Here is a 14,815-nt window from a genome sequence, read left to right as displayed (position 1 = left end):
ATCTGTCTCCACTGGTCCTAGACTCCCCCACTACAGGAAACATTCTCTCCACATCCACTCTATCTGTGTTCACTGGTCCTGGACTCCCGAACTACAGTAAACATCCTCTCCACATCCACTCTGCTTGTGTCCTCTGGTCCTAGACTCCCCCACTACAGGAAACATCCTCTCCATATCCACTCTATCTGTCTCCTCTGGTCGTAGACTCCCCCACTACAGGATACACCCTCTCCACATCCACTCTATCTGTGACCTCTGGTCCTGGACTCCCCCACTACAGGAAACATCCTGTCCACATCCACTCTATCTGTCTCCACTGGTCCTAGACTCCCCCACTGCAGGAAACATCCTCTCCACATCCACTCTATCTGTCTCCACTGGTCCTAGACTCCCCCACTGCAGGAAACATCCTCTCCACATCCACTCTATCTGTCTCCACTGGTCCTGGACTCCCCCACTACAGGAAACATTCTCTCCACATCTACTCTATCTGAGTCCTCTGGTCCTAGACTCCCTCACTAAAGGAAACATCCTCTCCACATCCACTCTATCTGTGTCCTCTGGTCCGAGACTCACCCACTACAGTAACCATCCTCTCCACATCCACTCTATCTGTGTCCTCTGGTCCTAGACTCCCCCTCTACAGGAATCATCCTCTCCACATCCACTCTATCTGTGTCCTCTGCTCCGAGACTCCCCCACTACAGGAAACATCCTCTCCACATCTGCTCTATCTGTGTCCTCTGGTCCTAGACTCCCCCACTATAGGAAACATCCTCTCCACATCCACTCTATCTGTGTCCTCTGGTCCTAGACTCCCCTACTGTAGGAAACATCGTCTGCACATCCACTCTATCTGTGTCCTCTGGTCCTGGACACCCCCACTACAGGACACATTCTGTCCACATCCACTCTGTCTGTGTCCTCTGGTCCTAGACTCCCCCACTACAGGAAACATCCTCTCCACATCCACTCTTTCAGTGTCCACTGGTCATAGACTCCCCCACTATAGGAAACATCGTCTCCACATCCACTCTATCTGTGTCCTCTGGTCCGAGACTCCCCCACTACAGGAAACATCCTCTCCACATCCACTCTATCTGTGTCCTCTGGACCTGGACTCCCCCACTACAGGAAGCATCCTCTCCACATCCACTCTATCTGTGTCCTCTGGTCCTAGACTCCCCCTCTGTAGGAAACATCGTCTGCACATCCACTCTATCTGTGTCCTCTGGACCTGGACTCCCCCGCTACAGGAAACATCCTCTCCACATCCACTCTATCTGGGTCGTCTGGTCCGAGACTCCCCCACTACAGGAAACATCCTCTCCACATCCACTCTATCAGTGTCCACTGGTCATAGACTCCCCCAGTATAGGAAACATCGTCTGCACATCCACTCTATCTGTGTACTCTGGTCCTAGACTCCCCCACTACAGGAAACATCCTCTCCACATCCGCTCCATCTCTGACCTCTGGTCCTAGTCTCCCCCACTACAGGAAACACCCTCTCCACATCCACTCTATCTGTGTCCTCTGGTCCTGGACTCCCCCACTACAGGAAATATCCTCTCCACATCCACTCTATCTGTGTCCTATGGTCCTTGACCCCCACTACAGGAAACATCCTCTCCACATGCATTCTATCTCTGGTCCTAGAGTCCCCCACTACAGGAACTTTCTCTCCACATCTACTCTGTCTGAGTCCTCTGGTCCTGGACTCCCTCACTACAGGAAACATCCTCTCCACATCCACTCTATCTGTGTCCTCTGGTCCGAGACTCACCCACTACAGTAACCATCCTCTCCACATCCACTCTATCTGTGTCCTCTGGTCCTAGACTCCCCCTCTACAGGAATCATCCTCTCCACATCCACTCTATCTGTGTCCTCTGCTCCGAGACTCCCCCACTACAGGAAACATCCTCTCCACATCTACTCTATCTGTGTCCTCTGGTCCTAGACTCCCCCACTATAGGAAACATCCTCTCCACATCCACTCTATCTGTGTCCTCTGGTCCTAGTCTCCACTACTGTAGGAAACATCGTCTGCACATCCACTCTATCTGTGTCCTCTGGAACTGACTCCCCCACTACAGGAAACATCCTCTCCACATCCACTCCATCTCTGACCTCTGGTGCTAGACTCCCCCTCTGTAGGAAACATCCTCTCCACATCCACTCTATCAGTGTCCACTGGTCATAGACTCCCCCACTATAGGAAACATCGTCTGCACATCCACTCTATCTGTGTACTCTGGTCCTAGACTCCCCCACTACAGGAAACACCCTCTCCACATCCACTCTATCTGTGTCCTCTGGTCCTGGACTCCCCCACTACAGGAAACATTCTCTCCACATCCACTCTATCTGTGTCTTCTGGTCCTAGACTACCCCACTACAGGACGCATCCTCTCCACATCCACTCTATCTGTGTCCTATGGTCCTTGACCCCCACTACAGGAAACATCCTCTCCACATGCATTCTATCTCTGTCCTCTGGTCCTAGAGTCCCCGTCTACAGGAAACATCCTCTCCACATCCACTCTATCTGTGTCCTCTGGTCCTAGACTCCCCCACTACAGTAACCATCCTCTCCACATCCACTCTATCTGTGTCCTCTGGTCCTAGACTCCCCCTCTACAGGAATCATCCTCTCCACATCCACTCTATCTGTGTCCTCTGCTCCGAGACTCCCCCACTATAGGAAACATCCTCTCCACATCCACTCTATCTGTGTCCTCTGGTCCTAGACTCCGCTACTGTAGGAAACATCGTCTGCACATCCACTCTATCTGTGTCCTCTGGTCCTGGACACCCCCACTACAGGAAACATTCTGTCCACATCCACTCTATCTGTGTCCTCTGGTCCTGGACTCCCCCACTACAGAAAACATCCTCTCCACATCCACTCTGTCTGTGTCCTCTGGTCCTAGGCTCCCCCACTACAGGGAACACCCTCTCCACATCCACTCTATCTGTGTCCTCTGGTCCTAGACGACCCCACTATAGGAAACATCCTCTCTTCATCCACTCTATCTGTGTCCTCTGGTCCTAGACTCCCCCACTACAGGAAACATCCTCTCCACATCCACTCTATCAGTGTCCACTGGTCATAGACTCCCCCACTATAGGAAACATCCTCTCCACATCCACTCTATCAGTGTCCACTGGTCATAGACTCCCCCACTATAGGAAACATCGTCTCCACATCCACTCTATCTGTGTCCCCTGGTCCTAGACTCCCCCACTACAGGAAACATCCTCTCCACATCCACTCTATCTGTGTCCTCTGGACCTGGACTCCCCCACTACAGGAAGCATCCTCTCCACATCCACTCTATCTGTGTCCTCTGGTCCTAGACTCCCCCTCTGTAGGAAACATCGTCTGCACATCCACTCTATCTGTGTCCTCTGTTCATAGACTCCCCCACTACAGGAAACACCCTCTCCACATCCACTCTATCTGTGACCACTGGTCCTGGACTCCCCCACTGCAGGAAACATCCTCTCCACATCAACTCTGTCTGTGTACTCTGGTCCTAGACTCCCCCACTACAGGAAACATCCTCTCCACATCCACTCTATCTGTCTCCACTGGTCCTAGACTCCCCCACTACAGGAAACATTCTCTCCCCATCCACTCCATCTCTGACCTCTGGTCCTAGACTCCCCCACTACAGGAAACATTCTCTCCACATCCACTCTCTCTGTGTCCTCTGGTCCTGGACTCCCGAACTACAGTAAACATCCTCTCCACATCCACTCTGCTTGTGTCCTCTGGTCCTAGACTCCCCCACTACAGGAAACATCCTCTCCATATCCACTCTATCTGTGTCCTCTGGTCGTAGACTCCCCCACTACAGGATACACCCTCTCCACATCCACTCTATCTGTGACCTCTGGTCCTGGACTACCCCACTGCAGGAAACATCCTCACCACATCAACTCTGTCTGTGTCCTCTGGTCCTAGACTCCCCCACTACAGGAAACATCCTGTCCACATCCACTCTATCTGTCTCCACTGGTCCTAGACTCCCCCACTGCAGGAAACATCCTCTCCACATCCACTCTATCTGTCTCCACTGGTCCTGGACTCCCCCACTACAGGAAACATTCTCTCCACATCTACTCTATCTGAGTCCTCTGGTCCTAGACTCCCTCACTACAGGAAACATCCTCTCCACATCCACTCTATCTGTGTCCTCTGGTCCGAGACTCACCCACTACAGAAAACATCCTCTCCACATCCACTCTATCTGTGTCCTCTGGTCCTAGACTCCCCCTCTACAGGAATCATCCTCTCCACATCCACTCTATCTGTGTCCTCTGCTCCGAGACTCCCCCACTACAGGAAACATCCTCTCCACATCTGCTCTATCTGTGTCCTCTGGTCCTAGACTCCCCCACTATAGGAAACATCCTCTCCACATCCACTCTATCTGTGTCCTCTGGTCCTAGACTCCCCTACTGTAGGAAACATCGTCTGCACATCCACTCTATCTGTGTCCTCTGGTCCTGGACACCCCCACTACAGGAAACATTCTGTCCACATCCACTCTGTCTGTGTCCTCTGGTCCTAGACTCCCCCACTACAGGAAACATCCTCTCCACATCCACTCTTTCAGTGTCCTCTGGTCATAGACTCCCCCACTATAGGAAACATCGTCTCCACATCCACTCTATCTGTGTCCTCTGGTCCGAGACTCCCCCACTACAGGAAACATCCTCTCCACATCCACTCTATCTGTGTCCTCTGGACCTGGACTCCCCCACTACAGGAAGCATCCTCTCCACATCCACTCTATCTGTGTCCTCTGGTCCTAGACTCCCCCTCTGTAGGAAACATCGTCTGCACATCCACTCTATCTGTGTCCTCTGGACCTGGACTCCCCCACCGTAGGAGACATTCTCTCCGCATCCACTTTATCTATGTCCTCTGGTCCTGGACTCCCCCACTACAGGAAACATCCTCTCCACATCCACTCTATCTGTGTCCTCTGGTCGTAGACTCCCCCACTACAGGATACACCCTCTCCACATCCAGTCTATCTGTGACCTCTGGTCCTGGACTACACCACTGCAGGAAACATCCTCACCACATCAACTCTGTCTGTGTCCTCTGGCCCTAGACTCCCCCACTACAGGAAACATCCTGTCCACATCCACTCTATCTGTCTCCACTGGTCCTAGACTCCCCCACTGCAGGAAACATCCTCTCCACATCCACTCTATCTGTCTCCACTGGTCCTAGACTCCCCCACTGCAGGAAACATCCTCTCCACATCCACTCTGTCTATCTCCACTGGTCCTGGACTCCCCCACTACAGGAAACATCTTCTCCACATCCACTCTATCTGTGTCCTCTGGTCCTAGACTCCCCCACTACAGTAAACATCCTCTCCACATCCACTCTATCTGTGTCCTCTGGTCCTAGACTCCCCCTCTGTAGGAAACATCTTCTCCTCATCCACTCTATCTGTGTCCTCTGGTCCTAGACCCCCCCACTATAGGAAACATCGTCTCCACATCCACTCTATCTGTGTCCTCTGGTCCTAGACTCCCCCACTACAGGAAACATCCTCTCCACATTCACTCAGTCAGTAGGTTTATCACTTTGCGCAAATAATGTTTCAATACTTCGGAGCTCACGCGCTCCGGTTCCACCCACAAAGCCCTTCCGAGCCTTTGGCCGCCGTCCGAACCGCCGACGTTCAGCGTCCGCCGCCCTGGACCCGCTGTTCTCTCCTCGCGCGCCTCCCGAGAATGAGACCGCGAGCTCCCGCTCACCTCACAGAGACAAGATAGCGTGACAATTCTCCATTGGTTAGTTCCCCCCCCTTAACTGCAGTTATAGCCCAAACCTTCCAGCTGCAGATACCCATTACAGCATTAAATAACATCACAGAGAAGCCATTTTCAGAGCCTGAACAGTTGATGGTACTGAGAGCCTGACATATAGTTATGTAGGCATTAGATGAACACACAAATATATATGTTTTTGTGTGTGTGTGTGTGTGTGTGTGTTTCTAATTCGGCCGTCGGTTAATCGGGACAGCCTGTTATTTGGGACGACTCTTAAAGAAGAAAATCTAACTGAGAGACCAGCCAGGGTTCCCTTTGTTGATCTGGGACACTGATCCTGTTAATCGGGACAGCCTGTTATTTGGGACGACTCTTAAAGAAGAAAATCTAACTGAGAGACCAGCCAGGGTTCCCTTTGTTGATCTGGGACACTGATCTTGTTAATCGGGACAGCCTGTTATTTGGGACGACTCTTAAAGAAGAAAATCTAACTGAGAGACCAGCCAGGGTTCCCTTTGTTGATCTGCGACACTGATCCTGTTAATCGGGACAGCCTGTTATTTGGGACGACTCTTAAAGAAGAAAATCTAACTGAGAGACCAGCCAGGGTTCCCTTTGTTGATCTGGGACACTGATCTTGTTAATCGGGACAGCCTGTTATTTGGGACGACTCTTAAAGAAGAAAATCTAACTGAGAGACCAGCCAGGGTTCCCTTTGTTGATCTGCGACACTGATCCTGTTAATCGGGACAGGAGGCTGTGACCGGAGAGTTTCCGCTGGGAGCTCTTGTGTGGCCGTTTGGGACACCACGCCGCGCTTCGATCGAATGGCGCCGGCTCGCGTTCGGAGCGCAGTGAGCTCTGCCGGCGGCATTGAGAAGATTCCCAGCTCCTCTCCCCACCGCGGTTTCGTGCGTTCAGGCTCGGAGGTGGCGCAGCCGGCCGGGCGCGAAGACGGAACGGTTTCGCCGCTTCAGCGAGCCGGGAGCTATGAAGAATTGGAAGGTGTCAGCCATCACCCTGGATGTCCCAGTGAAGACGAAGACTTGGAGGGTGTGCTTGCGCGATGGCAGTCCGTCATCTGCACGAGACGCCCGTGCTGCGCTGATTTTGTCCATTTACAGTCAAAAGAATGGGAGGCCGATGAATTCCTCAGTTTCAGGAACCAATAACAGAGTTTTACAGTACTGCAGTAGTATTGCTAATGTTCCAGTTTGTTTTGCATTTCATTCAAATGCAGAATTTGTTACCCGCTCAGTTTGTCTTGTTTTTTTTTAAAAAAAAATGTCTTTTTAATAATGTGCTCGAAACTTTGGCTAATCGGGACAGCCCCCTTAATTGGGACAAAATGCACTGGTTCCCGATGTGGCCCAATGAACCAGTGATCCAGCGCGCACGCGCGCGTGTGTGTGTGTGTGTGTGTTCGTTCCTCCGGGCCCCAGCTGCAAAAACATTTGAAATAACAAGAAAGAAAAGCTAAAAACAAACATAGTTTGTTTTACATAGCGTAGGAAAATAAAATTTTAGACCAACTTTCAGAGTTCCGCGCAGCCCAGCTTGTAATCCCACTGAGCCGCCACTGGAGGGCAGTACTGACCGGACAATTTTTATATTCCTGCAGATTTTACATAAATGTATGCCATATGCCATAGAAGTATATCTAAGATAACAATATATATTATGCTTACATACACATATGTTTAATAAGCTGTTTAATTGTTACAACACACACAAACTGCTGGTGGGACACAGCAGGCCAGGCAGCATCTGCAGGGAGAAGCACTGTCGATGTTTCAGGCCGAGACCCTTCGTCAGGACACACAACACGCACAAACTGCTGGTGGGACACAGCAGGCCAGGCAGCATCTGTAGGGAGAAGCACTGGCGACGTTTCGGGCCGAGAAGCTTCGTCAGGACACACAACACGCACAAACTGCTGGTGGGACACAGCAGGCCAGGCAGCATCTGTAGGGAGAAGCACTGGCGACGTTTCGGGCCGAGAAGCTCCGTCAGGACAGACAACACGCACAAACTGCTGGTGGGACACAGCAGGCCAGGCAGCATCTGTAGGGAGAAGCACTGACGACGTTTCGGGCCGAGAAGCTCCGTCAGGACAGACAACACACACAAACTGCTGGTGGGACACAGCAGACAAGGCAGCATCTACAGGGAGAAGCACTGGCGACGTTTCGGGCCGAGAAGCTCCGTCAGGACAGACAACACGCACAAACTGCTGGTGGGACACAGCAGGCCAGGCAGCATCTGTAGGGAGAAGCACTGGCGACGTTTCGGGCCGAGAAGCTCCGTCAGGACAGACAACACGCACAAACTGCTGGTGGGACACAGCAGGCCAGGCAGCATCTGTAGGGAGAAGGACTGGAGACGTTTCGGGCCGAGACCCTTCGTCAGGACGAACTGAAAGGAAAGATAGTAAGAGATTTGACAGTAGTGGGGGGAGGGGGCAATGTGAAATGATAGGAGAAGACCGGAGGGGGCGGGGTGAAGCTGAGAGCTGGAAAGGTGATTGGTGAAAGTGATACAGAGCTGGAGAACGGAGAGGATCATGGGACGGGAGACCTCAGGAGAAAAAGGGGGAGGGGAGCACCAGAGGGAGATGAGAACAGGCAAACAACTAAATATGTCAGGGATGGGGTAAGAAGGTGCATTAACGGAAGTTAGAGAAGTCAATGTTCATGCCATCAGGTTGGAGGCTACCCAGCCGGTATATAAGGTGTTGTTCCTCCAACCTGAGTGTGGCTTCATCTCGACAGTAGAGGAGGCCATGGATAGACATATCAGAATGGGACTGGGACGTGGAATTAAAATGTGTGGCCACTGGGAGATCATGCTTTCTCTGGCGGACCGAGCGTAGGTGTTCAGCGAAACAGTCTCCCAGTCTGCGTCGGGTCTCACCAATATATAAAAGGCCACACTGGGAGCACCGGACACAGTATACCACACCAGCCGACTCACAGGTGAAGTGTCGCCTCACCTGGAAGGACTGTCTGGGGCCCTGAATGTTAATTGTTAGCTTTGTTATATTGTTATATATTGTATTACATTAAATATATATTATATATTGTATTGTTACTAACAGTTTGAACGTCAAACAAAACTCTCTCCTCCTGTGACCCTTTCTCCCCCAACCCTCATCCCTTTTGAGTGCGAGAGGGCCGGGAGTCTCCGAGGGGAGGGTGGCGAAAGTGGTAGAGGGTCGGAGGCCGATCGCGGTGGGGGCTCCCTGCCGTCCGTCTCCGGGACCCCTGAGGGCCGATCGGCGAGGCGTCTGCGGGGTCCAGGCCTGTGCGGATAGTGGGGAGAGGGTCGGAGGCTGATCGCGGTGGGGGCTCCCTGCCGTCCGTATCCGGGACCCCTGAGGGCCGATCAGCGAGGCGTCTGCGGGGTCCAGGCCTGTGCGGATAGTGGGGAGAGGGTCGGAGGCCGATCGCGGTGGGGTCTCCCTGCCGTCCGTCTCCGGGACCCCTGAGAGCCGATCGGCGAGGCGTCTGCGGGGTCCAGGCCTGTGCGGATAGTGGGGAGAGGGTCGGAGGCCGATCGCTGTGGGGTCTCCCTGCCGTCCGTCTCCGGGACCCCTGAGAGCCGATCGGCGAGGCGTCTGCGGGGTCCAGGCCTGTGCGGATAGTGGGGAGAGGGTCGGAGGCCGATCGCGGTGGGGTCTCCCTGCCGTCCGTCTCCGGGACCCTTGAGAGCCGATCGGCGAGGCGTCTGCGGGGTCCAGGCCTGTGCGGATAGTGGGGAGAGGGTCGGAGGCCGATCGCTGTGGGGTCTCCCTGCCGTCCGTCTCCGGGACCCCTGAGAGTCGATCGACGAGGCGTCTGAGGGGTCCAGGCCTGTGCGGATAGTGGGGAGAGGGTCGGAGGCCGATCGCGGTGGGGGCTCCCTGCCGTCCGTCTCCGGGACCCCTGAGAGCCGATAGGCGAGGCGTCTGCGGGGTCCAGGCCTGTGCGGATAGTGGGGAGAGGGTCGGAGGCCGATCGCGGTGGGGGCTCCCTGCCGTCCGTCTCCGGGACCCCTGAGAGCTGATCGGCGAGGCGTCTGCGGGGTCCAGGCCTGTGCGGATAGTGGGGAGAGGGTCGGAGGCCGATCGCGGTGGGATCTCCCTGCCGTCCGTCTCCGGGACCCCTGAGAGCCGGTCGGCGAGGCGTCTGCGGGGTCCAGGCCTGTGCGGATAGTGGGGAGAGGGTCGGAGGCCGATCGCTGTGGGGTCTCCCTGCCGTCCGTCTCCGGGACCCCTGAGAGCCGATCGGCGAGGCGTCTGCGGGGTCCAGGCCTGTGCGGATAGTGGGGAGAGGGTCGGAGGCCGATCGCTGTGGGGTCTCCCTGCCGTCCGTCTCCGGGACCCCTGAGAGCCGATCGGCGAGGCGTCTGCGGGGTCCAGGCCTGTGCGGATAGTGGGGAGAGGGTCGGAGGCCGATCGCGGTGGGGTCTCCCTGCCGTCCGTCTCCGGGACCCCTGAGGGCCGATCGGCGAGGCGTCTGTGGGGTCCAGGCCTGTGCGGATAGTGGGGAGAGGGTCGGAGGCCGATCGCGGTGGGGTCTCCCTGCCGTCCGTCTCCGGGACCCCTGAGGGCCGATCGGCGAGGCGTCTGTGGGGTCCAGGCCTGTGCGGATAGTGGGGAGAGGGTCGGAGGCCGATCGCGGTGGGGTCTCCCTGCTGTCCGTCTCCGGGACCTCTGAGAGCCGATCGGCGAGGCGTCTGCGGGGTCCAGGCCTGTGCGGATAGTGGGGAGAGGGTCGGAGGCCGATCGTGGTCGGGTCTCCCTGCCGTCCGTCTCCGGGACCCCTGAGAGCCGATCGGCGAGGCGTCTGCGGGGGTCCAGGCCTGTGCGGGATAGTGGGGAGAGAGTCGGAGGCCGATCGCGGTGGGGGCTCCCTGCCGTCCGTATCCGGGACCCCCTGAGGGCCGATCGGCGAGGCGTCTGCGGGGTCCAGGCCTGTGCGGATAGTGGGGAGAGGGGGTCGGAGGCCGATCGCGGTGGGGTCTCCCTGCCGTCCGTCTCCGGGACCCCTGAGGGGCCGATCGGCGAGGCGTCTGCGGGGTCCAGGCCTGTGCGGATAGTGGGGAGAGGGTCGGAGGCCGATCGCGGTGGGGTCTCCCTGCCGTCCGTCTCCGGGACCCCTGAGGGCCGATCGGCGAGGCGTCTGCGGGGTCCAGGCCTGTGCGGATAGTGGGGAGAGGGTCGGAGGCCGATCGCGGTGGGGTCTCCCTGCCGTCCGTCTCCGGGACCCCTGAGAGCCGATCGGTGAGGCGTCTGCGGGGTCCAGGCCTGTGCGGATAGTGGGGAGAGAGTCGGAGGCCGATCGCGGTGGGGGCTCCCTGCCGTCCGTATCCGGGACCCCTGAGAGCCGATCGGCGAGGCGTCTGCGGGGTCCAGGCCTGTGCAGATAGTGGGGAGAGGGTCGGAGGCCGATCGCGGTGGGGTCTCCCTGCCGTCCGTCTCCGGGACCCCTGAGAGCCGATCGACGAGGCGTCTGCGGGGTCCAGGCCTGTGCGGATAGTGGGGAGAGGGTAGGAGGCCGATCGCGGTGGGGTCTCCCTGCCGTCCGTCTCCGGGACCCTGAGAGCCGATCGGCGAGGCGTCTGCGGGGTCCAGGCCTGTGCGGATAGTGGGGAGAGGGTCGGCGGCCGATCGCGGTGGGGTCTCCCTGCCGTCCGTCTCCGGGACCTCTGAGAGCCGATCGGCGAGGCGTCTGCGGGGTCCAGGCCTGTGCGGATAGTGGGGAGAGAGTAGGAGGCCGATCGCGGTGGGGTCTCCCTGCCGTCCGTCTCCGGGACCCTGAGAGCCGATCGGCGAGGCGTCTGCGGGGTCCAGGCCTGTGCGGATAGTGGGGAGAGGGTCGGCGGCCGATCGCGGTGGGGTCTCCCTGCCGTCCGTCTCCGGGACCTCTGAGAGCCGATCGGCGAGGCGTCTGCGGGGTCCAGGCCTGTGCGGATAGTGGGGAGAGGGTCGGAGGCCAATCGTGGTCGGGTCTCCCTGCCGTCCGTCTCCGGGACCCCTGAGAGCCGATCGGCGAGGCGTCTGCGGGGTCCAGGCCTGTGCGGATAGTGGGGAGAGGGTCGGAGGCCGATCGCGGTGGGGTCTCCCTGCCGTCCGTCTCCGGGACCCCTGAGAGCCGATCGGCGAGGCGTCTGCGGGGTCCAGGCCTGTGCGGATAGTGGGGAGAGGGTCGGAGGCCGATCGCGGTGGGGTCTCCCTGCCGTCCGTCTCCGGGACCCCTGAGGGCCGATCGGCAAGGCGTCTGCGGGGTCCAGGCCTGTGCGGATAGTGGGGAGAGGGTCGGAGGCCGATCGCGGTGGGGTCTCCCTGCCGTCCGTCTCCGGGGACCCCTGAGAGCCGATCGGCGAGGCGTCTGCGGGGTCCAGGCCTGTGCGGATAGTGGGGAGAGGGTCGGAGGCCGATCGCGGTGGGGTCTCCCTGCCGTCCGTCTCCGGGACCCCTGAGGGCCGATCGGCGAGGCGTCTGCGGGGTCCAGGCCTGTGCGGATAGTGGGGAGAGGGTCGGAGGCCGATCGCGGTGGGGTCTCCCTGCCGTCCGTCTCCGGGACCCCTGAGAGCCGATCGGCGAGGCGTCTGCGGGATCCAGGCCTGTGCGGATAGTGGGGAGAGGGTCGGAGGCCGATCGCGGTGGGGTCTCCCTGCCGTCCGTCTCCGGGACCCCTGAGAGCCGATCGCGAGGCGTCTGCGGGGTCCAGGCCTGTGCGGATAGTGGGGAGAGGGTCGTAGGCCGATCGCGGTGGTGGGTCTCCCTGCCGTCCGTCTCCGGGACCCCTGAGCGCCGATCGGCGAGGCGTCTGCGGGGTCCAGGCCTGTGCGGATAGTGGGGAGAGGGTCGGAGGCCGATCGCGGTGGGGTCTCCCTGCCGTCCGTCTCCGGGACCCCTGAGAGCCGATCGGCGAGGCGTCCTGCGGGGTCCAGGCCTGTGCGGATAGTGGGGGGAGGTCGGAGGCCGATCGCGGTGGGGGTCTCCCTGCCGTCCGTCTCCGGGACCCCTGAGCGCCGATCGGCGAGGCGTCTGCGGGGTCCAGGCCTGTGCGGATAGTGGGGAGAGGGTCGGAGGCCGATCGCGGTGGGGTCTCCCTGCCGTCCGTCTCCGGGACCCCTGAGAGCCGATCGGCGAGGCGTCTGCGGGGCCCAGGCCTGTGCGGATAGTGGGGAGAGGGTCGGAGGCCGATCGCGGTGGGGTCTCCCTGCCGTCCGTCTCCGGGACCCCTGAGGGCCGATCGGCGAGGCGTCTGCGGGGTCCAGGCCTGTGCGGATAGTGGGGGAGGGTCGGAGGCCGATCGCGGTGGGGGCTCCCTGCCGTCCGTCTCCGGGACCCCTGAGGGCCGATCGGCGAGGCGTCTGCGGGGTCCAGCCTGTGCGGATAGTGTGGAGAGGGTGGGGGAGGTCGCGGAGGAGAGCCAGTTACACTCGGGGCAGCAGACGCCCCCGCCACTGACCGCTTGCTCTCTCTGTAACAGGGGAACTGTTCGCCGAAGCCCCCATCGACACGTACCCCGGGATCGCTGGAGAGCGTGACGGACTCGAGCCGCTACTTCGTCCTCCGTGTCCAGGATGGAACTGGTAGGGAGGAGAGGGGAGGGAGGGAGGGAGAGGGAGAAAGGGGAGGAGAGAGAGGGAGGGAGGGAGGGAGGGGGGGAGAGAGAGAGAGAGAGAGGGAGAGAGAGAGAGAGGGGAGGGAGGGAGGGGGGGAGAGCGAGAGAGAGAGAAGGGGAGAGAGAGAGGGAGGGAGAGAGAGAGAGAGAGGGAGGGAGGAGGGGAGAGAGAGAGAGAGAGAAGGGGAGAGAGAGAGGGAGAGAGAGAGAGAGGGGAGGGGAGGGGGGGAGAGAGAGAGAGAGAGAAGGGGAGAGAGAGGGAGGGAGGGAGGGGGGGAGAGAGAGAGAGAGGGAGGGAGGGAGAGAAGGGGAGAGAGAGAAGGTTAGAGGGTTAGAGAGAGGGAGGGGGAGAGAGGAGAGAGGTTAGAGAGAGAGGAGGAGAGAGTGTGAAGGGGAGAGAGAGTGAGGGGAGTGAGAGGTTAGAGAGAGGGAGGAGGAGAGAGTTAGAGAGAGAGAGAGAGGGTTAGAGAGAGGGAGAGAGAGGGAAGAGAGGGTTAGAGAGAGAGAGGGAGAGAGAAGGAGAAGGAGAAAGAGAGGGAGAGGGAGGGAGGGAGAGAGAGGCAGTGAGAGAGGGCAGAGAGGGATAGTGGAAGAGAGGAGAGGGAGGGGGGGGGAGAGGGAGGGGGGAGAGGGAGGGAGGCGAGAGAGAAGGTGAGAGAGAGAGGGGGAGGGAGAGGGAGCAAGAGGCAGATAGAGAGAGAGATTGTCAATGTGTGTGTGTGAGAGAGACAGAGGCAGACAGAGAGGAGGAGAGAGAGGGAGAGTGTGTGTGTGTGTGTGAAAGAGAGGAGGAGTGAGGCAGAAGGAGGGTGAGGGAGCTTGATCCTCATTATGAGCGAGGGATATTGCCGCGGTTGGGTTCGCTGTTTGACTAGCAGGCCTGCCACGGGCCGTCAGATTTCCTCTGCCCTGGAATGAGCCCTGACCTTTCAGGGCCAGGAACCCCTGCGTTAAAACTAACCGGCATTGCAGCGTGACCAGGACGTTGCAGATAGAAAAATCCCAAAAATAACTGGCAGCGCTCCTTCGACCCAGAGAACGGATTTTTAGCTGACCTTTTCCTGGGGAAAGAGAACAGGTAGTTAAGTTCAGCTTACTGTCTTCAAATTAGTCTCTTCCTTTCCTGTTCAAAAATCTGGTAAACCTCGTGAGGCAAACCGAATTAATTCCCGTGAAGCCGGCTCGGGTGAGGCAGTCACTGTCGTCAAAGGCCCCCACCCTCCCCGGGACAGTCTCTCTCCCCCTCCCGATCAGACAGGAGATACAAAACCCCAACGCACGTCTCCCCAGGGTCAGGGACAGCTTCTACCCCGCCGTTCTCAGTCTATCGGACCGTCCCCTCTTCCTGAACTCTCGATCTACCCCGTCCTGGCCCCCTTGCACCTCATCGTCTG

The 14,815-nt window shown here is 58.4% G+C and overlaps 1 protein-coding gene across 1 annotated transcript in view; it reads left to right on the top strand.

Annotated features, from left to right (window-relative positions):
- Positions 1–13,389, top strand: part of LOC132386164 (adaptin ear-binding coat-associated protein 1-like) — a gene marked incomplete at its 3' end in the record, with an annotated part of 67,032 nt that extends 53,643 nt beyond the window's left edge. The window contains exon 3 of the mRNA XM_059958452.1: positions 13,287–13,389. Within this exon, the coding sequence (XP_059814435.1) occupies positions 13,287–13,389 (103 nt within the window). The remainder of the gene's footprint in view (positions 1–13,286) is intronic.
- Between the last annotated feature and the right edge of the window lie 1,426 nt (positions 13,390–14,815).

The sequence above is a fragment of the Hypanus sabinus genome, unplaced genomic scaffold, assembly GCF_030144855.1.
Source record: "Hypanus sabinus isolate sHypSab1 unplaced genomic scaffold, sHypSab1.hap1 scaffold_1046, whole genome shotgun sequence".
Classification (NCBI taxonomy): domain Eukaryota; kingdom Metazoa; phylum Chordata; class Chondrichthyes; order Myliobatiformes; family Dasyatidae; genus Hypanus; species Hypanus sabinus.
This window is presented reverse-complemented; position numbering and strand designations above follow the sequence as displayed.